Source organism: Phaseolus vulgaris, chromosome 8 (assembly GCF_051622355.1).
Source record: "Phaseolus vulgaris cultivar YP4 chromosome 8, ASM5162235v1, whole genome shotgun sequence".
Taxonomy (NCBI): Eukaryota; Viridiplantae; Streptophyta; class Magnoliopsida; order Fabales; family Fabaceae; genus Phaseolus; species Phaseolus vulgaris.
Window position 1 is genome coordinate 11,610,266 of NC_143505.1, and position 25,227 is coordinate 11,635,492.

Here is a 25,227-nt window from a genome sequence, read left to right on the forward strand (position 1 = left end):
TCGAGCCAATTGGATTTACAAAACACACATCTAATCCTTGGTTTTATAATATGTAAATTGATATAATATATATAATGCATAAGCAATGTTAATTTTTAAGAAAGAGCATTTAAAATTACATTTTAGAAATGAAAAACAAAATGCCCAACAAACATTATGAGCAGCCTAATTAATTAATCTTGCAAATTAAGCAAAATTGGGGAGAAACTCTAAATGAGAGTTTCCAAAGTAAAAACTAAGCCTAATAATTACTCTTGTATGCAAATTAAGAAATTGGAGAGAAACTCTAAATGAGAGTTTCCAAAGCAAAAACTATAGGTGTTGCGATCAAGATAAACTAGAATTTTAGCCCCTCCAATAACTGCAAATCTTTCATTCAGCACTTCCAACTTTTTGTTTCTTTCGTTTGGATGTTGGTGGACTGCACAGAAAAAATAATATATCAACATTAATATAAATAAAAATTTCATAAAAACACAACAGTCATAAGGGCTGAAGAACATTCAATTTAATCCACATCTTTTTCCATCAAAAATCAATTGAAAATACAGTCTATTTACAAGAAATTATTATATGGTTTTAGTACTAGCATAGTCTCAAATCAACTGATTTCCACAAGACACATTGTCCGTGGTTATAAATTCGTTCTAGTAAGCTTGGTAAACATACCTTAGAAGAAATGCTTGTATATCAACACCAAGACTTGTATTTAGCTCATCAATATTTACATCAACCTCATTGTTACATTTCAATAGGTTGCAAGCATCTAAACTTGAAGCTGATCTTGCCGTATTGGATATAAGTGATGATTCCTTTATCTGTGACTTTAGATGTTCCATCAAAACAAGTGCTGCAAAGAGGCTCATTGGGAGTTAGAAAATGTAGGTAATTAGAAATCATGTCTTACAAAGGACACAATGTGGATTGATTTTGACGCACCTGGTAGTACAAATTTCAATTAATTTGCAACGAGTACAGTTAAATCAAATTAAATTCAGTTCTAAATCACAGAAATTCAAATTGATGGCACAAATCATGAAGTATGACAGCAATTATGTAGCATTTCATTGCATGTATGCAACATTACAGACACAACAGCCAAGGACAGGTCAGTGTCCTTCAATGATTTAAATGGATGAAACCAAGCGAAGAACATCCTAAATCTTGATTAAATTAATTCTTGAATTCTTGTTACATGAACAGAAACGTCAGTGCAATCTAGTCACTTTATAAAGGTTAAGATTATTACTAATTCCTGATATAAGGGATATATGCTTTTTATATAATAGAGTAACTTCCAGAACATTGCCCCACCATTAATCTTATCATTATGCAACAAAACAACAAAAAAGAAAAGAGATATAAATCAACCAGAAAAAAGCCATAGAATTTTCTTTTTATTGCATTCACTATCAATGAACATTATGCATGCGAAAAATTAAAAAGAAATGCATACAAGTAAGGAAAATAAGAGCTATAGAGCATACCAATAGCTCGAATCATTTTGAGGTTGAATTTATCAGCCATCTTCTTACAACCTATCATTTTTGCTCGTTGAATGATCAACAATTTCAAGCCAATCAGCATGTCCTGACAATTTTCAAATTTTGACCATAAATTTTTGCAAGAGAAATAGCACTCAAAATTGAATGAAGACATCCAAATTCAAGAAACAAGCATTAATGAACTAGATTTAACTTGATCTAAGGCAAGGCTATATAACAAGTCATTCTTTAATGAACTAGATATAGCCTGGTCTACTTAAATAGATTTGCACACATAACTAGGTCTAAGACACAGACTCTGTCACACAGCCATTCTTTAATAAACAAAGTGAAATGAAAGGACACACCCAATATACATCAAACATGCAAAAAACTAACGTGAAGATATCTTGTCTCCAACCCCTTTACAGATTCACCCAATTACTTTCCCTAATAATATTATAATTCTAAAAGTGTGATTCTTGCATCCTCTGAAATCTCTGAGCACGACTTCTGGTATCAAAGTTTGACCAAAACACTTAAAAACACAAAACTAACATTATCTAATGCAACCAACCTAGATAATCTAAAACAAAGAAAATGATCATGAAATGTGATAGATCAAGTGAATGAAAAGCAAAGAGATTTACAATCTCAGACTCTGAAAGGGAGCAAAGCCAAGCAACATCTTCAATCCCAGTCTCGCAATTTTTATCTGCCTCAACAATGTGTTTCAACCTTTTCTTCATGCGTATGCCTTTCATAGGGTCAAACTGATGACTATAAGATCTGAATTCCTATTAAAATTTTAATTAAAATAGTGTTAGTAAAAAACTATATATAAAAAAAAACAGTGTTGTTTTGCACAAATAACAAAAAACGAATATTATCAAGTAAAAAATATATATCTATCATATGCCCAAAACAAACCAACCAAGGGAAGGAAAATTAATGAAACCCCAACTGAAAGATAAAAGTACCAATAGACACAAATGCAATTTTAGTCTAGCATTGAAAAATTGATTCCGACTCCAGAATTGAATTAAATTGAACAACTATAGTAGTTTATGCATTGAATAAAAATGTTGTACTGAATCCTTATTCTGCTACAACTAAAGTTTCAAACAAATTGATTCCACTCTTTCTTTTCGACACAGATAAAACAGAAAAGAAGATTATTTGAAATACTCGGAGATCATACCTTCACTTAGTGCGAGCGAAGAACAATGATGAGAGAGAGTCGTTCACCTTTGCGGCTGAGTTAAACAGAACAACTGGGCTTTTAGGTTTGAGAGTTCAGAAGGGTTCGAGTATTTAGTTATTAACAATAAACTTCTATTTATTTACTTTCGGAAAAAAATACAACTTTTGGTCCTTTTCTTTAAAGTTTGATTTTTTTTAACAGAAGAGATAAATAACAAAGGTAAAGGTCAGTGTGACGGTGTATTTTCATATACTTTTCTATTTTGTAAAGATCATTTTTTTTTTAATTTCTCAATAAATATATAGGGTATTTTTCTTTTCTCTATCTATCAAATGTCAACAGAAAGATTCAATTTTTAGAACTTTTTGAAAATAACCAAAGAAATGTTTTATCTTTTATTTTAGTATACACTTGCCTTTTTTTTTTTTTCTCAATCTTTTTACGTATATAAACCATAAACGAATATTATAGGTTGTATATTGTACAAAATAAGCAATTACTTGCACATAATTAAAATTTAAAATAAATAAATAAATATTTTAAACGTATAAATTATATTATAACTGAAAACAAATAATAAATAAATATTTATTAAGTATTAATATCTGACCGTGACCTGCATGTATATATAACTTGAACTATTTTTTTTTTACCAATAATAATCACATCAACAATTATAATCTTAATCTAATCCTTTATTTGTAATAATTAAATTATTTAAATAAAATATAAAAAATTGTTAATACGAGTAAAAAAACCTTAAACATATTTTCTTTAAATCATTATGAAATATTAAAAATATTTATATCTTAATAATATGTTATTTATATATATATATATATATATATTACTGTACAATCATTATTAAAATAAATATCCTTAAATAAAAAGGGATGTGAATAAAAATGCATTCCAGAATTTTGTTTTGATCTAGATTTCCAAAATCTATTTTGTCTGCATTCTGTAATAGTTTTTTTTTTCTAGAATAGAATTTTGTTTTTTTAATTATACTCTGAAATTTTATTTGCAAAATACAATAATCTATTCTAGACTTTCTTTTTTTGAATGTATTTTTTTTTAATTTTGAATTTTTATTTTCCGATAAAAGTGTATAGGATGCTGGTTAAAAATGTCGGATTGGGTGCAGGAAGAATACCAAATTGTCAGTGTTTGTGTTGTTGGGAGAACAAGCTTTGTATCACTACCATATTCCATTTTCACATAAATCCTGGTCTTACCTCCTATCAATGTTATCCATGACGCGGCCAAAAAACAAAAAAAACCCTAAACCCAATAAAACACTAATTTGAAACCCAGAAATCCTAACCTGTGTCTCTGTCGCGCCGTTTTTTCGCCGTTTTGCCGCCACTGCCCGCGCTACGTATTGCCTCCGCTAGCGCTGCGTTTCGCCGCCGTCGCTTGCGTAATTCGCTGTCTCCGCCTTCGCGCTACCTCTGCCACTGCGCACGACAAGAAGGGACGACGCATGAAGGAGATGAAGACCCTAAACCTAAGTTTGGGCTTTGGCCCAATAAAACCCTAAACCTCTAATTATTCAAAAAAAAATTAAACCTCTAATTATTCAAATAAAATTTAAATATGCTGTAACTGCTAACCTAAATCGCCAATTATTCAAATAAAATTTAAATATACTGTAGCTGCTTCAGCAGTTAAAACTAATTAAGAATTAAGAATTTAAAACCTATTTAAAATTAGGTTTTGTTGGGCTTATTTTGGCTATAGTTATTGTAATTCAAAGTAAATTTTTTTTATCTTTGTCACAATCCCTTTCATCATAACTATTTCATAAATTATAAATCTATTTTTAATTATTTTATATATAGTAATAACTCGAATAGTAACTCTTTCAATTCAAGTTACGATCTTTGAGTTATGAGTTTTTAAACCCTTTTCGATCTGTCTCCGAGTTACGAATTTGACAAAATTACCTCCTATTACAGGTCATAAATAATTGTCCACAGGCGCACCATTTTATTTGGACTTCACTCTAGCCAAACTCTTTCTTTAGCCAATAACTAAGACTCATTCCTTCAAGAGTGATCACCTGAACTAATTATGCAAAAATAATTTTGAATATATCATAAGAACAATGACAAGGGACTTGAACGAGGTTATGTGATTCAAATTTGTTTTAACTTTAGGTATGCGAAAATATCATCATTAGGAATAATTTTATGTGATTTAGACTTAAAGTATGCTAATATATCATCATTAGGATTAATTGTGGCATCTAAACTTAAAAGCTCATCGTAGTTTTGTTTCTAAACCATAAAGTTTGTAGAAAAAAAAAATAAGAAAAGGGAAAGTCTAAAAAAAACATTACTACCTTTGAACTAGAGTTTGTTAAGTTGCATTCAAATATTTTATCATTTAAGTTGTGTTTGAATGGGGAGAGAATTTGTGGAAAGGAAGGAAGTGGATTTGTGAAGATTTAAGAGGATGCATGAGTTGTGTTTGGATTGCTGAAAGAATTTGTGGGAAGGGGAGGAAGTGAATTTGTGAGAATTTGAAAGAATGTATGAAGTTGTTTGGATTAAGGGATGTTTGAGTGAATTTGTGAAGATATTAAAATTTGTAAATTTAAATTCATTTAAAGAAATAAAGTATAAGTTTACAAATTTATTTTTATTATAAAAAATATTTAAATAATAAAATATAATATTTTTTATATTTTAGTTAATTAAATTGTTGTAAATTATTTTCGTTGAATAATTATTTTTAAAAAAATATGCATAACATAATTAGGGTTATATATATAAAAATTCGAAATTATTATATAAAAATAAATAATTGAAAGATTCAAAATTCTAAATAAATATAAATCTTAAATATTTTATGTCCTATTTAAGTAAAAAATTGAAATATATATAATTCCTACAATATTCAAAATTTTAAATAAATTAAATTTTTAAATATTTAAAATCCTATTTAAATAAAAAATTTAAATGTATAAAATTCCTAAAATATTCAAAATCTTAAATAAATACAAATCTTGAATATTTAATGTCCTATTTAAATAAAAATATGAAATATAAAATATATAGAATTTCTTAAATATTTATAATTTTAAATAAATAAAAATCTAAACATTTAATGTCCTATTTAAATAAAATTATGAAATATATAAAATTCTTAAAATATTCAAAATCTTAAACAAATACGAATCTTAAATATTTAAAGTCCTACTTAAATAAAATTCTAAAATATATTAAATTATTAAAATAATTCAAAATCTTAAATAAATACAAATTATAAATATCTAATGTCCTATTTAAATAAAAATATAAAATTTCTAAAATATTTAAAATCTTAAGTAAATACAAATCCTAAATATTTAATGTTCCATTTAAATAAAAATATAAAATATATAAAATTCCTAAAATATTCAAAATCAATTATAAAAATTTCATAAAAAAATAAAAATAATATTCCATTTAAACACAAACAAGAGAAGAAGAGAAATGATTATCCATTGTCTTCACGTCACACAAAATCGATTATCAACACCAAAAGTATGAAAATCAATTCTCTCATATATTCAAGAACTCAAAATCAATTCTTATAACCAACAAATGAAAAAAATCAATTTTTCCTTCCTACAACATCGATAACAATTGATTCTGGGTTCAAAGTACCAACTACTGAAAATTTCTCACATGATATCAATGTAAACGTGAATCAATTTTCATAAGCAACACTATAACAAAATCACTAATATTTAAAGCATATAATATCTTGGATTCTTGGATGCAGTGATAAACCTATACCACAAAGAGTCCAAATTAAAGTTCACAGACATTTGATTTCTGGCATTCTAGATCTTACATATAATAAATTTACATTGTCACTTTTTGCAAATGTTCTAAAGTTTTATATTATCAGTTATGTTGTCCCTATGAACAGCCTATCAAGTCTTTTTGGCATGGCAGCACAAAAGGCAAAAATAGTGGATAAAAAATGGGCCATCATGCTTCACCTCACCATAAAAAAAATCAGGAGACAGAGAGAGAATTAGCCAAATGCTATCTCCTGAAGAACTTCAAGCGTCTTCTTATGAACCTGAAAAGCAAGGTAAAGAACAAGAGAAACAGTGATTAAGGTGATCATATACATCGCAGTTCACTTTAGAAGATAATTTAATCAGCAAAACCCAACATACATTAGCATCATGCCACCCACCATCATTGCTTCTAGTAATAATTGAGTATTTAAGACTTGAACAGTTCTTCAGGCACAATCAATTCAGCTTTAAAAGCTGGGATGGGGAAACTTTTGTGTAGCATGTTTGCAGTCAAACCTCAAACTTAGGATCTATTTGATTTGAAAAAATATTTTCTTTTTTCATTTCCTATTTTCACAAGATAAAAGTATATTTTGTTTAACTGTTATAAGATAGGATGAACAATACTATTTTTTGTTTTTATAATTTTCTATACATATCTTTGAAAACAAAATTAAGGTAGCATTTATTGCAATTAGTTTAAAAATATAATATGAAAACAGAGAACATTTACACGAACTAAATAAGTCTATAGGGATATTTGGTTTGAGAAAAATATTTTCTGCTTGTTTTCAATGTTTCCAATACAAATTTAAAAAAAAAAAAAACAAAGTGAAATTTTGTAATTAAAAGTGGGAATAAAAAATAAAAACAGAAAACATTTTCCCAAATTGGATGACTGCTTAGGTTTGCAATTGTTGTAGTCAAAGTTACAGTTTCATTTAGGTTATATGCAGCATCATGCAACAGTTCTAAAAATAGAAAGAAACAATATTGAAACAAATATACCCTCCACTATCTATGACTTGAAAAACCAACAGAAAACAAGAGGCTGATGTGCCTAATTAGTTTCTTTCTATTATAGGGTTATTATGCTGCATTCTGTAGTTAAAAATAGCCCCCCATCTTCATAAATAACATTTCTACAAGGTGTTTAAACATACAACAGAAACTGTCGTACCAACTAACAGATATATTCAAAACAAGTTGCTTTTAAAATATTTAAGTCAATAATGAACATTTTACAGAAACAAAATAGCTCTATGAGCTCTAAGAAGCTGATCTCAATCCAGAAGCAAATTATCTTCCTCAGGTTAAACAAGTTTAACTAAATATCAGCTAATGAAATTCCAAAAAATATTACGACCCAGATAAAACAAAAATCTGAAACACATGCATAATTTCACAAATAGATATTTCTGAAGAAAAAGGGATGACACTCTCCGAGGTAGTACAAGAAATTATTATATAGTACAGAACCACCACATGTCCAAGGTCCCAGCAGCCAATATATATGTGACATCGTAGTAGAGTTTTTCAATTTACAAGAAAGAACTAAACTCAGCTACATGTCACATGGAAATAGGTCAAGGGACACATGGTGGTCTCAAACCCTGCAATAATTTCTCCTTATAGTCATGGGTTTGAATAAGGAAACAGTCTCTTTGCATATGTTAGCGTAAGGTTGTGTACCATGACCTCTCTCATACCTTCGCAGGAGCCTTCTAGCACAGGAATACGCTAGTTTTTTTTAGTACATACTTTACAGGGACATTGACCTTGAAAATAGGAATATTTATGAACATGAGAAACAGAATGTACCCATTCCAGATGTTGTGCAGTGATGCCAGAATCAGTTCCAGCATATAAACCAGACAAAACCTGTTAAAATAAGAATTAAGAAACATTAGTTTGAAATGAATTACACAAATGAAGATCATTCAAATCTAATGTGACAATCAGAGTGTTTATCAAGAACTATGGGAGACGGTATGATGGTGAAAAAGAACAGGTGTCCAACATGTGAAATTTTCAACTGGACCAAATATTTTATGTCCACTTGGCTTCAAAACAATACATTCAACACAAAAGATGTAGCATTACCTTGGATACAGTCTCAAGAAACATGCCAGGGCGTACTGGGAGTGTCTTCTCTCCTGCTAAAACTGGCTGCATATCATCGCAGACAAGTTAAATATGCTTTTTTTAAGTGCCTATAACTTACACACATAACAAAACACACCCCTTATTTAAATAACTCACGAGCAGGATGCAATTCAACCCACCTTTCCTAGAAATTCAATTGGTTCGGAATCCAAAGTGTCCTCCTCGTCATACTTGTCTGCACCTTCATCTTTTCCTTGCATTACATTTCTTATCATATCAAGCACCTTTTTCCCTGGTTTTAGAGCCACCAATTTGGTCAAGAAGTCCACCTGCACTGTCAACAGTTTTAAGGATGCCAAGATAGTATTTCTGACACAGAAAGATCATATCTATGTAGTTTAGATTTTCCATCCCCTTTAGCAACAAACAATAATATCTTGTGAAACTGAAATGTTGTGCTAGGTAAGATTTCAGTAGAAGTGACAAACATGCTAAGACCAAAATATGAAAACTATATTTCAAATACCTCAGGTTGAGGAAGTGTATAGAATCCACGGTGGTTTCTTTCATCCATAATTCCCCCTCCCATCATATTGCGAGCTTCTTCTCTAATCAAAACTAGTCTTGCAAGTAGTTTTCGGTCTGGGATAACACGACGATTTTCCATGGCCTGAAAAAATATGACACAACACCAAAAATTAACCAAACAGTTTCAATAAGAATTAAAGAAGCTGCTCCTGAGAGATAAGAAAATAATTTAATAAACAGAAATTGATAGCAAAACAAAAACAACCAAGAAAATTTATATCATTATGGCCCCCAAAATTTAGAATCTCCTAAGTCAACTATTATATAAAGTCAACTACACCTAAATTGATAATGCATACTTAGTAAAAAAAACAAGTTGTAAAACACATGACACAATGATATGATACAAAAAGATAAAAAACAAAAAAAAACGTATCAGTAATTTGATTAGTACGATTTGCAGATGCAAAAATGAAAATACACGATACTAAGATGGTATTGGGGATTTTGTGAATCGTGACATGTAAAAGAGGATAATGCAATTTAGACCAATCTCAAGATCTTCAAGTACATTTTGCACTCATCATCCAATATAAAGACAATCAAATCGTCACCCAAGTATGAGTGCTAGACATTTTTAAGTTCAACAGACAATCTAAGTGGATTTATATAATTGAAGCTTTTATAAATACCTCCAACAAATCATCAGCTTGATTAGCTATATCATTTAGATTTGCCCCTGGAATATGAATCTTCAAGTCATTCTCGCCTTTAAATGCACCACCACCAGCTGCAACTCGGCGCAACAATTCATGCCGGCTATCTTTTTTTGGAGTTCTACATAGAAGACCAACTACTTGAACCTAAAATATGAAGGGGAAAATTCCACATTAATCTAAAACATGTGTAATCAAGAGCCACCCTTTGGTTAGAAAAATTATCAAGAAGTAGCTCAAAGAAGTTCCTTACATGGGGCGGACATTTTTTTGTTAGATGTGATAATATTGTCTCTTTGATCACTTCCAGCAGTTCCTTGCGCTAAAATGCAATAATATGAAATACATAAGCACTTTATTCCTAATCCCCACTTCGTCAAAGTTTCACTGCTCACCAGCATAGAAAACTATGCAATAACAATCATCAATTAAAGGATACTAACAACAATCAAGTGAATTTTAAGGGCAGAGTCGTTGAAAGAGACAAAATATCATGTTTATATGTTCTAATAGGAAGGACGAATATCTGTTTGCTTATTTGAGTTCAAATATGCAGCAGCAAAGCAACTGCAGTGCAGTCAATAAGACTCATGAAAAAAAATAATTTAATTAAAAATGCACTCTCAGTGTAAAGGTCTTTTACACTATTATCCAATCATGATTACCATGCATTTTAAGATTGATGATTTCTGAATAATTACACTTGAGACTGGAAAATGTGAAAAATCTTTAAGAGAGTTCAATTGATCTCTTAGCTAATTCATTCATTTTATATGTATCTTACATCAGTAGTGAAACAAAAAGTTAAACAAATCTAACAAATTAACCTATTCTAACAAGTTAACTCTTTTACACATGTTAAGCAATCCTGACAATTACTTTAGTAGTCATACTTAAGGTGAAATCTAATTGATTGACAGTGTATACATATTTATACTAATAGTGTATCAAAATTAATTTCTTAAAAAAATAAAAACATTAATCTGTTTCTATTTACATGGATTTCAAACTTCATCTAGACAAGTTATAATCTCTTGAAATGAAAAAAAAAAACATACCTTATCATCCTGGTCCTTCTCAGAAAGTTGAATCATGTAGTCAAGGGCTGTCATGAAATCAGACTCCATCTCATCAACTCTCTTTCCTATAACTCCTTGTGCAGCCAACTCCACTGCCACTTTCTCAGAATCCTCATCCATATCCATGTCATCCAACTGAACATAAATTTGTAAACATAATACAAGCTCATGAATCATCACACATTACGATTCACTATGTATCAAGCAAAGGACCACAAACAAAAAATATTTGCAAAAGGAAGATAAACTAAACACTGCTCATAATTGCACTATCTTCACCAAGAAAATGTGTGTGACAAGCATGAATAGCCACACGGAGAGAAAAATATGCAAAAAAAATAAATAAAATCTTTTAAGAGTATCTTAAAAAAGTATATCAACACCATGTCAATCAGAAACAAACTATAGAAGCATTTACAACATTGAATTTTATTGGGAGACACCAATTAAACTTCAAATTAAATAACAATTTATACAATAACAATAAATATATCAGTTTCGAGCGGGAGTGGCCAAACTTCTCCATAAGCACACTTCTAGGTGTGAGAAAAATAAAAAGAAAAAATGCAATAAACTTGCCCATAATAAAAATTAGTTCATGTATAAGCTAATTTGTGGAAGTTGTCATATATAACTTCTCTAGATTCTTATTTTGAACTTATATGTAAACTAATTTTAGTTTATAGATAAGTTCATTTCATATTTTTCTATCCTAAAAATACTTCCGGAGAAGTTTGTCCAAATACGCTTGTTCTCCAGTCTTTATGTATGCTCTTTAACAGTTGTTACAAAGAAAGCTACAATATCTGGTTTCATGAAAAGAAAACAACAACACCAACCTTATATGCAACAAAGTTTAACTCTAAAGAAAACAAATGCAACATCTTTCCGTAGTAATAAGAGTAACAGTAGTAGTAACTCACAAGAGTAATCATTTCTTCCAAAACAGATATAACTTGGTCCCCTCCTCTAAGGAAGGATTCTGTGTGAGTAGGTTCTGAACGCGATTTTCTGTTTGTCCTCTTTTCATCCTTCTCCAGTTCTGGATATCCTCCACCCACCTCGTAACTACCGATGGATGCCCAAATGCGATTATTTCTGGTGAGCTTTTTCAGCCTGAACCTGCACGGGTGGTGCAAGGAACTGAATTTTGGACAGAAAGCTTGGAAAAGATTAGGATAAGTGTAGGAAAGAGAGGGCGCAGCAACAATCATTTCGTGGATTTCACTTCATAATTATCTTATTCAAAGCTCGGGGTTTTTTCACATTCAGGGTTTTAGCACAGAGCTGAGAATGGTAGAATGCGGATAGGATCACAAAAATTATCTATTAAGGACAAAACTTACTAACTAATGATTTTAAACAAAGCCGTCTTAGCTCAGCTGGTAGAGCGCATGGCTTTTAACCATGTGGTCGTGGGTTCGATTCCCACAGACGGCGACGTTATTTTTTACATTTTTATGATTTAACATTTCTACTAAATATTTTTTTTTTTAGTTTAATCTCTTAAATGGGCTTAACAAGATGAAGCCATAAAGTTTATTGTACTAGTGTGCTATCTTTACATTAATATTTTAGTAATTATAAAATCTAAATAAAGTGATAAAAGCTTGTCACTTTTAAAAGTGATTTGAAAACTTGTTTTTCAATTAATAGATAATTAAACTCTGCAAATTTCCCATCCTAAATTACCTGTGAAGTATGTTCTATGTAAGCCAGATTTTTTTTTTGGGTACGTAAAGAATAAGTTATCAAAGCCCATCGATGACTCTCTACTTAACACAATTTTAGACGAAAATTATACCATTTCATGTTTGGTTTCTTCTTCCTCCACCCCTATGTTTTTCTTTCTGCATCCCCACAATTTTGAAAATTCTGAAACTAGCCTTGACCTTTTATTTGGAAAAAGGGCACCGTGGTGGAGTGTGTGCTACGGATTCATCAATCCGGAAGTGAATCATGTTGTTTTCTGGATGATGAGATGTTTCGAAAGCAAATTGTTAATAAATTGTTGATTTTTGAATCTAAAAACCTAATTTTTATTACGGATTGATGGATCTAGAAGATTTACAGATTCCCCAATCCAGAAGATTTACAGTTTCCCAATGCAGAAGATTTATAGATTCCCCAATGCAGAAGATTTACAAATTCTCCAATTCGGAAGATTTATGGATTTCCAAATCCAGAATGTGAAAAAACAAATGCGGATTCTTGATTCTATAAAATTATTGAACTACATTTTGAAAACGATCAAAACGATCAAAATTATTGAACTATATTTTGAACTACAGTCTGCAATATTAGATATAAATTGTGAAAACGATCATCTGAGACACTACCGACCACCACCAAAAGAAACACCTTCTTGTGCTAAGAGATGGAGCAACGCCGCCGCTGTTCAGGAAGAAATGGAATCCGTCTGTGTAGTGTGTGGGCAAAGGAAGGAGAAAGAATAGTTGGTTCTTAAGTACATTTTGGGATTTTTTAAAAATAATAGGGTTATTTTTGTCTTTACATAATATTGTGGGGGTGTAGGAAGAAAAACGTAGGGGTGAAGGAAGAAAAGGCCTTCATGTTTTAGTACAAAATTGGTGCATGTTTAAATCAACTTATTTTAAAGAAATAATGCACAATTGGAAGGTATTTCTTGATCCACTTTTTAGGCTAATGTTACCCAAGGATAATCTGAAATTATTTTCAGTAGTCATAATTATTATTAAAATATTTGAATTGAGTATTTGTTCCTTTTCCACTTTTCCCGTTGAACTTTTTAAACCACAAGTGTCTCTCCCCTCTCTCTAACCCTTCCAGAATATCTGATAGATTTAAAGGACTACTGGAGAAGAATAAACTGTTTTAGATTGAGAAGGAAAAATGCAAAATAACACTAAATTAATATTTACCAAGTTAATTAGAATGGATTAACAATTAAAGTGGATTAACAAATTCAACTATTCTAGACACACACAATTAACAACAATGATCTTCATGCATTCCAATTGGATTTGGAGACATCAAAGCACTTTGTTCAATACATAAAACCCAGCAACCATAATAGTCTGAACTTCAAGAAACGCAGAGAAAACACCAATAAACTCCCACATACTCCCACGAAAAATATCTCAACAAGTAGCAATACTAGGATATCCTCTAGCAGTCCCATTAGTGTTAATTTTAACCTAGCCTGATGAAGGAAACTCCCATCTAACAAGAAGATGACGAAGAACTTTACTAGTATGAGTATTAATACCAAAAAACTTAATCACGCTGAAATCCAACATATCATTCTTCATTGAAATTTACCGAAATAGCCCTAAAAACATCAATCTTATCCTGAAATTTACGCCATATCATTCAAATAGAAAAAGTTGTGACATCAAGCTTAATCAATTTAACCAAAGGACTACCATCACTCTTAATAAAAGAAAGAATATCATTCTTATTAGAGAAATGAGAAGTAAAAAAAATATACCGAACCCAACTCCAAATATGCAAAGCATCAGAACATTCAAAAAAAATAAATGTTGAATAGATTACTCATGCTTTTCACAAAGCGTACACATAGAACATATATGCAAACCTTTATTCTGAATACGTTGATATGTAGGAAGCCGTCCATGAAAAACTTTCTTGAGTACTAGAGTTTTGGAAGGCGAAATAGATGAAAACCAAATGAATTTACCCCAACCACAAGAACTCCTAGTTCCAAGAAAAAAGTCCTAGCCGATTTAAGAGTGAAACAACCAAACTCATCTAGAATCCAATTAGGAATATCTTGTTCCTCCCTAACCATGATATGATTAAAAAAGTGAGGCATATGTTGTAAAGACAATGAAATATTCCAATCACAACCTGTCCAAAACCGAGAGACTGTATCCGGAATGCTAGCACCATCAGATAACCCTGAAATATTTGCTAAAGAAATAGTAGAACACCATTTATCATTCCATAAATTAATAAAAATACTTGTACCGACAAGTATAATCAAGTATAGTAGAATAAAATTGCTTAATTCCAGGTCAAAGAGATGAAGATCCATAAATCATTCTAAACTCGTATTTTGATTTAAGTGTTAGAATATATGGCCTTAAACGAGAGGGGGGGTGAATTGTTTAAGAAAGATTTTAGTAAACTTTTAAGCTTAGAATGAAAATTCTTCAAAAGAACCTTGATTAAGGATTCAGTTTTTCAAATCAAAATAGCAAAAGCACAAAGCTGGAAAAACAATCGGTTGTTTTAGCGAAACAATCGGTTGTTTATACCAGTTTCAAAATATCAAAACTGAATTAAAGAGATAGGGATAGAGAAATTGTACAGAGTTGTTTATACTGGTTCACTCCAAACAAGAGCTACATCCAGTCTTCTTAGAAACCCTGAGGATAACCACTAAGCAATCACCACTTGATCACTTACACCACAACCAAAAGAATGACCTTGAACACCTCAAGAAACACACTCTCCTTGGCCAACACTAAGATTGCTGATCTTGAACACCTCAAGAACACACAACCAATCTCAGCAAAGTACACAAACGAATTGTTCAGCAGTTTACAAAGATTACACTTGTTACAGATGAATATCTGAAATCAATAAGTAGAATCCTATTCCAGCACCTTGATCAATCTCTTAAACTCTTAAGCAATCTCAGAACTCTTTGAAAAACTCTTAGTGAAAAACTTTGTCTCAAGATTCTTATTTCTTAAAAACAGTTTTTCTAAAATTATACAAAGATATAGTTTGTTATCAAATCTTAACAAACTCTTAATTGCATTTAAAATAGATTGGTCAAAGCATTTAATGACTGGAGCGTATTCTGTTAAAGCATTTAAAGCTCAGTCAAAGAAAACAGTTTTTCTGTTATGGTTACAAAACAAACAATCGGTTGTTTCCTCGAATCAATCGGTTGTTTTGTTACTTAACAGTTTTAACCATTCAAAAACAGTTTTCAAACTTTCTCAAAACACCTAAGTGTAAACAATCGGTTGTTTCGACAAAACAATCGGTTGTTTCAACTTAGTTTGAAAAAAATTTTACTTTGATAAAGATTGAGATGCTAATTGCTTGAGATTTAATCTAAGGGTGGATTACAACATTAAACTACCCCATAACAAAGCTTAAACCAGCACAACAACAACAAGCAAAGCAGAGGCTTCAACATCCTTCAAAGGATTTTGGATTCTTCAAAACATTGAACACCACTTGGTTCAACATTAAGAACCCTGGCTTTCAGGAGAAAAGACCAAGGTTTGTTGCTATAAGCAAAGTTCCAAGCAAGCTTAAGAAGATATGCATTATTTTCATGATGAAGATTAATAATCTTCAAACCTCCATCCTTAAGAGCAGAACAAATTGTATCCCAATTCACGATAACTATACCTTTTTTCTTTTTTTCAGAATATCACCAGTCCAAATTAAATTTCGACACCACTACTCAACTTGCTTAAGAAGTAAAAAAGGTCATTTATACATATTAAAGCTATAAGCTAGAAATACAATAATCACTGTATTGACCAACTGAATCCGATTCATTATGCTAAGAGATTTACCTTTCCAAGATGCTAGCTTCAATTTGACTTTATCAGCCAAAGGTAGAAGAAATCAACACTTTGGAGCACCAACAAAGATAGACACTCCTAAATAATTGAAAGGCAAACAACCATAACTACAATAAATAATACGTTGAATTTTGGTAACATATAAACTGTTGCTTTTACTACTTCCAAGATTATTATCAGTTTTCAATTCCCTAAATTGTTTTAATATTTTATTTTTTAGAAAATAATTTATTTAGACCATTACAATTTAATTTTAAATATTGCTTTATTTTCAATTTATTAATTTTGATTATTTATAAATATTTTATTTTGAATATATTATAAACAATGACTTTGTCCTTTAAATATAAATAGTACTTCGAAGGAGTAGTAATTTGGTTTTGGGAAGAGTATATACATGATTTAAATGAAATAGAGTATTAATATTTATTAATTAAATTAAAAAACTCATAAATAGAAAATTTTAATTTAAAACATTTTATAAAAATTATCATTTCATTAAATCCATATTTTTTCTACCTTCTTTTAAAGTTTGAGGGACTCATTTGTCCTTTTCAAGATCATTTATTTATTGGTTATTTGCATGTTTAGGAGTAGATGTTTGTATGTGAAGTTGAAGAGGAAAAGATGAATTTATCCGAAGGTTGTAGTGATATTTTTAGTTTGATGATCACAGTTTTATATAAGTAGCCAAAAACATGAATTGTATTTTGGCAAAATAATTAAATAGAAATCAATTTTATAGACAAAAAATAATTAGTCACTATATTATAATATTTAAGAGACTAAAAAAAATTATTGGTATTTAAAGTAATTTCTATTATTAAGAAAATGTATATACTAGTCTCTAAATTAATATCTAATTAGTTATCAAGGTTTTAGCCACCAATTACTTTAGATTCAAAAATTAGTAGCTAAGACCTTGGTAACTAATTACCATTATGCGATTATTCTTGTATTGAACTTTCCATGATGTCATGATTTTTTTGATTCTTTTTTAAATCTAAGTACTAGATTGGATTATATGTTAGTCTTTGGTAGAACTTACTTAGGAAGTTTCTTCTTGCACCCTACATTTTTCTTCATGCACCCCACAATGTTATGCAAAGACAAACTTATCCTTAATATTTTCTAAAACCCTTAAAATGCACACAACACTCACACTGTACTCTTCCTTCTTCCTTTGCACACAAACTGCACATAGGCATACTGTATTGCTCTCTCAACGGCGACACTACTCAATCTCTTGGCACAGGAAGACGTTTCTCTTGGTGGTGGTCGGTGGTGTCTTCGGTGACTTGGTTGTGGTTCAATGGTTTCTTTTAGTGGTTCCCTGTTCGGAGAAGAAGGTAAGTAATTTTATTTTGGTTTTTAGATCTATAGTTCCATTTTTTGCGGATTTTGTTTCCACAGTACATATGTTGTGATTCTAGATAGTGCAGTCCGCTAGGTTTACAGAATAGGGAATCTGCACTTTGTTTTTCGTCTTCTGGAATATTAAATTTGCAAAAATCCCAAATTAGTGCATTCGTAAATCTTCTGGATTGGTGAGTCCGGTAATATTTCGGATTTGAGAATCCGTAGTATGTTTCTGGATTTCAGAATCCATAATGCAAAAAATGCATTCCAAATTCACAAATTCGTAATTCAAAAAATGCATTCCAAATTCACAAATCTGTAAGTCAAAATAACTTATGGAACAACAAATCCGTAATAGAAATTAGATTTTCATATTTAGCAATCCTTAAGTTAACAATTTATTAAAAATTTGTTTCTAGAACACCCCCTCATCTGAAAAACAAAATGATTTACTAACGGATCGACAAATCCATAAATCATATTTTCACTTCCGGATTGATCAATTCGTAACACAATCCAAATCCCGATTTATGGGAACCACAAAAACTCCATAACCACCCAAGCTCTTTAAAAAAACTTAATTCTTACCTCTAAAAGTCAACCAATACTTCGACACCACAACCTACTCCTCCACCTTGCTCCGCATAGTTAAAATGGCACTCCACCAGTGCCTTAGATGAATGAAGAAGAATAACAGTGTCAAACTAACTTATCCATGGTGTCCTTTTTCAAATAAAAGGTCAAGACTAGTTTTGAAATTTAAAAATTATGGAAGTGCAGGAAGAAACTCTCACTTACTTAATACAAGATATTATGGAATGATTGGATATCTTTGGTGTATGAAACATATGTGGTCCATATGATTGTTGAATGATGGTATTGAAATGAAGTTGGATTGTAGTGATTGATATTGAAATGAAGTTGGATATGATTATGATTGATGAAAAAATTAAATGAAATTATATATAAACGATTAATTTAATTAATTCTTTTATTTGTATTTTTTTTGTATATTAGAACTTTATTCTACGGAGCATATATATATATATATATTTTTTTTTTTAATTTTTTATTATTATTATTTTTTTTTGCAGGAGAGAATTTGGAATAACGGTGCATTGATTTCTTTTATTTGATTTTTGTAATTTTCCATTACCATTAATGATATAAAATATAGTTACATAACGAAATATGATTATGCATTGCATACCAGATTAAGAAAACAAAGAGTTAGTATAAGTGGTCGCTACTTATAACATTTATAATCCGAAATGTAATAATATTACTGAGTATGAAAAAAAAATAATATAAAAATTATTTAAAAAAACAAATTGATTTAATTTGAGTCATCAATTTAAAAATGGAAATACTTTTTCCTCATATACATAATTTTTTTAAATCTTTTTTTTATTTTTTTTTTGGTTTTTAAATTAAGATATGTATTAATTTGGTTTTAGGTCTTGATTTTTACCATTTCTTACTTTTTCAAATTCAATAACTTTCCTTTTAAAAAATTATTTTTGATGAAATATAATTTTCATGGGAATAAATAAAGCAAATAACTGAACATTGAAAATATAAATAGACATTTAATTTTCTTCTCATTCTTATAAATATAAATCTTTTACATGTTTTTCTTTCTTTTTATATTATAATGATTTTTTTCTCTATTTTTAAATTTCATTTTTCCAATCTAGATAATAAGTAAATATGTGAAATTGATTTTTCTTTACCTTTTTCAAATATACAGTTACATGGTGTTTCACATGTCACTTCCTCTCTTGGTTTGAAGATACTAACAGTAATAGACAAGGAAAAGAAAATATTCAAATATTCCAGGATTTGAAATAATTAGGACATACTTAATCTATTACATCTTTGACTTGATGTTATCTTATTTTTTTTAATTTTGTTTCAATTTTAGATCTATTTTTCTCTTCTAAAATTGTCATTTATATTTACAGTTAACCCATGTGACTGTTAGCTAGTTTATCTATAGACTAGCCCTGTAGGGTATTTTATATAAAAAAAAAAATTACAATAATTTCTGTAAGTATATGTGAATATGAATGAATAATATCTAAATGATGATCTTTAAATTTTTTTTTCCCGAAAACACTCTTTCAAGAAAATAAACAAATAAATTATAAATCAAGTAACTATCACCATCTATACTTTCAAAACCCTGCCTTTGTTTGAAATGCTCAGAGTTTGCTTCTTCTTACTCACTAACTCTATTACCTCTGATTCAAAAAAATTCTTCTTAGTTCAACACTGTTTTCATAAAATTTTGATGTCAATGTATAAATGTGATCCACTTTTCTTCTCTCCAATTCCCAATGGTTTACTGCACTCATGTTCAACAGTATGCAACTTAAAAAAATAATAACTAAAGCAGACTTTAGAAGCAAAACGAGGATAGTATAAGTTAAAAACTCATTGCAGTTTGGTGGATAAGAAAATATAACTAAGGACAAAGTAAATTGAGGTATGCAGACAAGGATTTAAAAAGCTGAGCATAATCTTCATTTGGAATAACCCTTATGCCCTTACCTACCTCAGCATTGGTTCTTTTTTACTATATCAATCCACATGGAGTCAGAACTGGAATTTCAACATAAAAAAATCAAGAATAAAATAATAATCTTTGAAGAGCAACATGATTATTTACTGAATAAAGAAACTTGGATTCCATATATATAAGAAACTCATGGTTGAATCAATCTTAGCAAACAACAAGACAATCCAAGGCATACAAGATAAACTATATTACATTTCTAGAATTTGAAAACCTCCTCCAACTATCTTGCATAAAGTAATAACTACTTAAGACGATAAATTCCATGTAGGAAAACCATGCTCGCCTCCAATAAGGATTAATGTAGAGAGTGGCAACAATTACCAGCAATACCGTTGTGTATGCCACAGCAAAACTTACACCAAAAGCATGCATGTCAACCGGACTGTCATTGTCTTCTTCATCATTTGGAGAAATGGTAGGTGATTGTGCAGAAGGATGACAACTTTTTAGCAATGGAGGTCCACAAAGAAGAGGATTTCCTTCGTAGCTGCTCTCATCAAAGGTAATAAATTGGCCTTTTCGTTCGGGTGTATCACCTGATAAGTTGTTATGTGCAACACTAAATACAGCAAGAAAGCTCAACTGGTTTAGTTGATGAGGAATTTGACCACTCAACATATTGAAAGAAAGATCTAAACTCTCTGTTTGTACTAAATTGGAGAATGTAGTTGGAATTTGTCCAATCAAATCATTGTGAGACAAGTTCAATGATCGAATTCTTGTCAAGTTTCCAAGTTCAGATGGAATACTTCCGTTTAGTTTATTTTTGGATAAATCGATTCCGGACATATAAGCAAGGATGCTCCCTGTATATGTGTAGGATGTTTTCTTCGTAGTGAAGTTTGCTTTCTCGTTTACATGTGGTATAAAAACTCCTGCATTGCTATTTTTTCCAATAAGAAAGCCAATAAATACATCCGTTAAAAAGTCAGGGTCTTCATTCTCAAAAGGCATTTTACCCAAGCAATTCGGTATTGGACCAAAAAAATTGTTATAAGAAAGGTCTAGTATACTTAAGTCTACCAATTGGCATAACTGCTCTGGTAAATGCCCTGTAAAGCGGTTACCTTTCAAAATGAGTATGTTCAACCTTGTATCAGCTAGGTCTTGCATCATATCTTGAATGCTACTGGTTATTTCATTGTAGCTAAGTTCTAGCATCATTAAGAAAGATCTTTTGCTGAACATTCTTTTGGATAAACCACTTAACCTGTTGTTGCTCAAATGGATGTAATTCACTGAAGAATTGACAAAAGATGGCACAGAACCCGTCAAATTGTTGTCTGAGATATCTAGATATGATAGATATTCAAGTTCCACTAGCCTTGTCGGAATAGACCCTTCAAGATGATTGCTGGACAATGAAAGCGTTTTCCAGTTTGACAAATTTCCTACCACACTTGGTAGTTTCCCCACTAAATTATTATGGCTTAGATCCAAGTGTTGGAGAGATGAGTTAAAAAAGCTACTTGGTATGCTACCATAAAAGCTATTGTCATCTAAAAACAGCTGCTCCAAGAATTTCAAAGTTGGAAATATGGGTCCATCTAGGTCATTGTGTGAAAGTTTCAAGCATTTGAGTAGAGACCCATCCCCGGATATGTTCTTTGGAATCTCTCCTGATAAACGATTATCTGAGAGATCCAATGTATCCAATAAGATCAGTTGCCCAAAATCAGGAGAAATTGAACCTTGGATGTGGTTTGTGGACAAATTCAGAAATTGCAAATTTGGTAAAATTGAACTAATATTGTTACTGGGGATTTCGCCAGTTATGTTATTGTCAGACACATCCATTCTCCTCATGTTAGTAAGGGGATGCAATGGTAGCCGGAGAACACCTGTGAAAGAGCAATTTCTGACGAGAAGCTCAGTCAATTTTGTGTTGTTTTCAAACAACCAGTTAGGAAACTCTCCTTCCAACCTACAACTAGTGAAATCTAAGCTAGTCAAATTGTTTTGATGTAGAAGAAACCTGGGGAGCGGAAGAGAATCAGTCTCAGTCGTTGAAGACAAACTAAGCACTTGTAATTGAAATTTAGGAATCCAAGTTTGCAGACTAGGCTGTAAGTCCAATATGACTTTGTTGCCTTCACCACCATATATGAACTTAAGGTTTGAATGATTGGCAAATGGTGTAAAAGAAATAGGAACTTCAAATTGGTTTTCTGTAAAACCAAAATGTTCAAGTGATGTAAGGCTAGCAATGTTAGAGTCAAATTGTCCAGTGAATTGATTTCGTGAAAGTTCCAACTTCCGAAGAGATGTCATGTTTAAGAAAGATGAGGGCAGCGATCCCACAAATTGGTTTTGGCCTAGATCTAACTCTTCGAGATTCTTCAGCTTAAACCAATCTGAAATATTAAATTTTGAAAAGGATATAAATTTTCAAATAAAAAAAGGTGTAGAATAAATATGTTGTGATGCTTAACGATAAGAGGAAATCAAGAAACTATAATGATAAATTGAATTACCAGCAGAAGGAAGGGTGCCATTTATGAAACATCGAAAAGCAGACAAGACTTTCAAAGAAGTCAATTCCCCAATACTTCTGAAAAACTCAATGTCAAGGTCATCATTATCGTCCAGTACCAAGTGTTCAAGGTTACTTAAATCACGAAAATCTGCACAACAGAAAATGAAGTTATATGAACCTTAATATAACAACAAAACTAATTTAGTTATAGTAAAATAAAAAGTATTTGTACCTCCTGCAGTAATTGTTCCTATAATGTCATTATTTTCCATAAAAAGCACCCTAATAGATGAGAAAGCTTGTAGTGATTCCCTCAGTTTGCTTCCATTTATCTCATTGTCATCTAAAGTAAGGAGATCCAATTTGCTTAGACTTTTTAAACCTGAAACTAAAACATGGAAATGATATTTAATTAGCAAACATGACAAAGCAAATACAACAACTATACACAGTAAGGAAATAAACATCAGGCTTTACAATTGGATTAAAATTGTATTCTGAAGACATTTTTATATCAGTTGCTTCAAATACCTTGATGGAGAACAAAACTGTTAATTCTGTTTGAACCTAGATCAAGAATCTCCAAACTGGTTAAAGCCAATAATCCTGCTAGAGACAAATAGAGAATGGATTGTAATAGTCATTCATAGAATAATAGTAATACTCTTTCTTCCCTCATACAATAGAAGTAATACATTAAAAAAATCCTCTGTTTCACAGTCTAAGTCCAACCACCATAGAAAAATTATGAGAAGTCACTGCCAATGTGATCAACCTATAGAATATACCAAATTAACTATACTGACCGCTTATATCGAGCGATCCACTTAATTTATTGTCTCTTAAATAAAGGGATTTGAGACGTTGAAGCCCACTTAGATATGAGAGAAATTCATTGGTGAAACTGTTTGAACTCAGCTTTAGGACTTGTAAATTGGTTGGCCATGTAAATCCATCATTCCCTGAAAATTAACAGCATTTTGTTATGAGTGTATACACTAAATAAGGAGCATGCATATTTGCACTGAGTCAAATATACTTTTATAAAGTAAAGAAGAAGGACAGCTAACCTAAACGCCACAAGTTACTCTCATTCAAGTCGTTCCCCTCTAAGTCAAGAATCTCCAGAGACCTTATCTTTGATATATCTGGCAATATATATACTGATCACACTCACATATTTTTCAACCAAAAGCAATGATGAAGATTTGAAATATAGGAAGTGTGACATACTAAGAATTGATCTTGGAGTCAATTGACTGTTTCCTAAATTTAAAGACTTGAGAGATGAAAGTCCACTAAGAGCAGATGCAATATCACTGTCACTGAGGTTGTTGTAAGACAAGTCAAAGACCTCAAGATTCTTCAACATAGAGCATAAACCTGCAAGGTAAAGTGTGTTACATTACATACGTATATTTGATCCCGAAGCTATTATCAGTATCATTAGCTTTCCAAATGAAATGGGAAAATTATTCCACCTTGGATATGATTATCTGAGACCAATCCAGTTTCAGACAAATACAGTTCCTTCAGAGATGTGAGTCCCCCGAGAGATGGCAAGATGTCATTAGTCAAAGAGTTCAGACTTATGTCAAGGACCTCTAATCTAAGCAACTTCGATGACAGAGTTTCAAAAGCTAAAGGTATACACATGTGTTAGTCAAAGGTTGTAGAAGAAGCCAACCAATTTTGAAGTAAAAATTAAAAAGATGCTTATCACAACATCATCATCATCATAATATATATCCTCACCGTTGAATGTTCCATGGAACCGGTTGTATGATAAATATAGTGACTTGAGAGATGGAAGGCCATTCAAACAAACTAGAATGTCGGTTACCTTATCCATACCACTGTCACTCAAGTCAAGGACTTCCAGATTTTCCTACCCTGCATTGTATTCAAGTCAAATGGAAGTAATCATTCATACTTCACTTTTTATGGAGTAAACAATGATGAAGAAATAGAATGGGTAGGAGAATAACCTTCACTCCCTGCACAATCAAATATCCCAGAACTATGGCTCAAGTTGAGACTCTTCAAATCCTTGAAGACAACAAGATCAGCGTAATTTAAGTGCCAATCTGATGGAATCAACCCTGTACTCCACAGCCCATTAAGATCAAGTTTGGCCACTCTCCCTGTGGAGGAGTTGCACTCCACTCCTTCCCATTCACAACAATCTGTGCCCTCCCAATGCCAAGACAAAGGGAAGCCAAAACGGCAATTTAGACCCCGAAGAACTTCTTTCTCTTCCTTCCAACACCCTTCACACCGTATTACTACCATTAAAACAAAAATAAATAAAGTCACACTTACGTTCTTCATTTTCAT

The 25,227-nt window shown here is 31.0% G+C and overlaps 3 protein-coding genes and 1 non-coding gene across 5 annotated transcripts; 1 reads left to right on the plus strand and 3 right to left on the minus strand.

Moving 5' to 3' along the window:
• Positions 1-37: 37 nt before the first annotated feature.
• On the minus strand, positions 38-4,241 carry LOC137826306 (uncharacterized). Of its 2 annotated transcripts, XM_068632232.2 has the most exons (6): positions 4,016-4,211; positions 2,686-2,740; positions 2,135-2,281; positions 1,488-1,590; positions 670-850; positions 38-421 (listed from the first exon to the last, which is right to left on the minus strand). In XM_068632232.2, exons 3-6 carry the CDS (start codon positions 2,246-2,248, stop codon positions 373-375), a joined length of 447 nt encoding a protein of 148 aa, XP_068488333.1. In that variant the 5' UTR covers positions 2,249-2,281; positions 2,686-2,740; positions 4,016-4,211; the 3' UTR covers positions 38-372. The 2 variants fall into 2 exon arrangements, with proteins under 2 accessions (XP_068488333.1, XP_068488334.1); XM_068632233.2 differs by lacking the exon at positions 2,686-2,740 and having other exon boundaries at positions 4,016-4,241.
• A 2,130-nt stretch (positions 4,242-6,371) lies between these two features.
• LOC137825964 (protein PEP-RELATED DEVELOPMENT ARRESTED 1, chloroplastic) lies at positions 6,372-12,244 on the minus strand. Its single transcript, XM_068631785.2, has 9 exons — positions 11,843-12,244; positions 10,899-11,054; positions 10,094-10,162; positions 9,817-9,987; positions 9,123-9,266; positions 8,776-8,925; positions 8,594-8,659; positions 8,312-8,371; positions 6,372-6,768 (listed from the first exon to the last, which is right to left on the minus strand). The coding sequence occupies exons 1-9, from the start codon at positions 12,131-12,133 to the stop codon at positions 6,721-6,723; spliced, it is 1,155 nt and encodes a 384-aa protein (XP_068487886.1). The 5' UTR covers positions 12,134-12,244; the 3' UTR covers positions 6,372-6,720.
• A 42-nt stretch (positions 12,245-12,286) lies between these two features.
• On the plus strand, positions 12,287-12,359 carry TRNAK-UUU (transfer RNA lysine (anticodon UUU)). The gene has a single exon. It is a non-coding gene; the product is annotated as a tRNA-Lys (tRNA).
• Positions 12,360-20,481: 8,122 nt separating this feature from the next.
• LOC137826741 (cuscuta receptor 1) lies at positions 20,482-25,014 on the minus strand. Its single transcript, XM_068632875.2, has 10 exons — positions 24,879-25,014; positions 24,646-24,783; positions 24,372-24,530; positions 24,124-24,273; positions 23,961-24,038; positions 23,697-23,852; positions 23,422-23,496; positions 23,123-23,278; positions 22,889-23,038; positions 20,482-22,768 (listed from the first exon to the last, which is right to left on the minus strand). Exons 2-10 carry the CDS (start codon positions 24,740-24,742, stop codon positions 20,598-20,600), a joined length of 3,192 nt encoding a protein of 1,063 aa, XP_068488976.1. The 5' UTR covers positions 24,743-24,783; positions 24,879-25,014; the 3' UTR covers positions 20,482-20,597.
• Between the last annotated feature and the right edge of the window lie 213 nt (positions 25,015-25,227).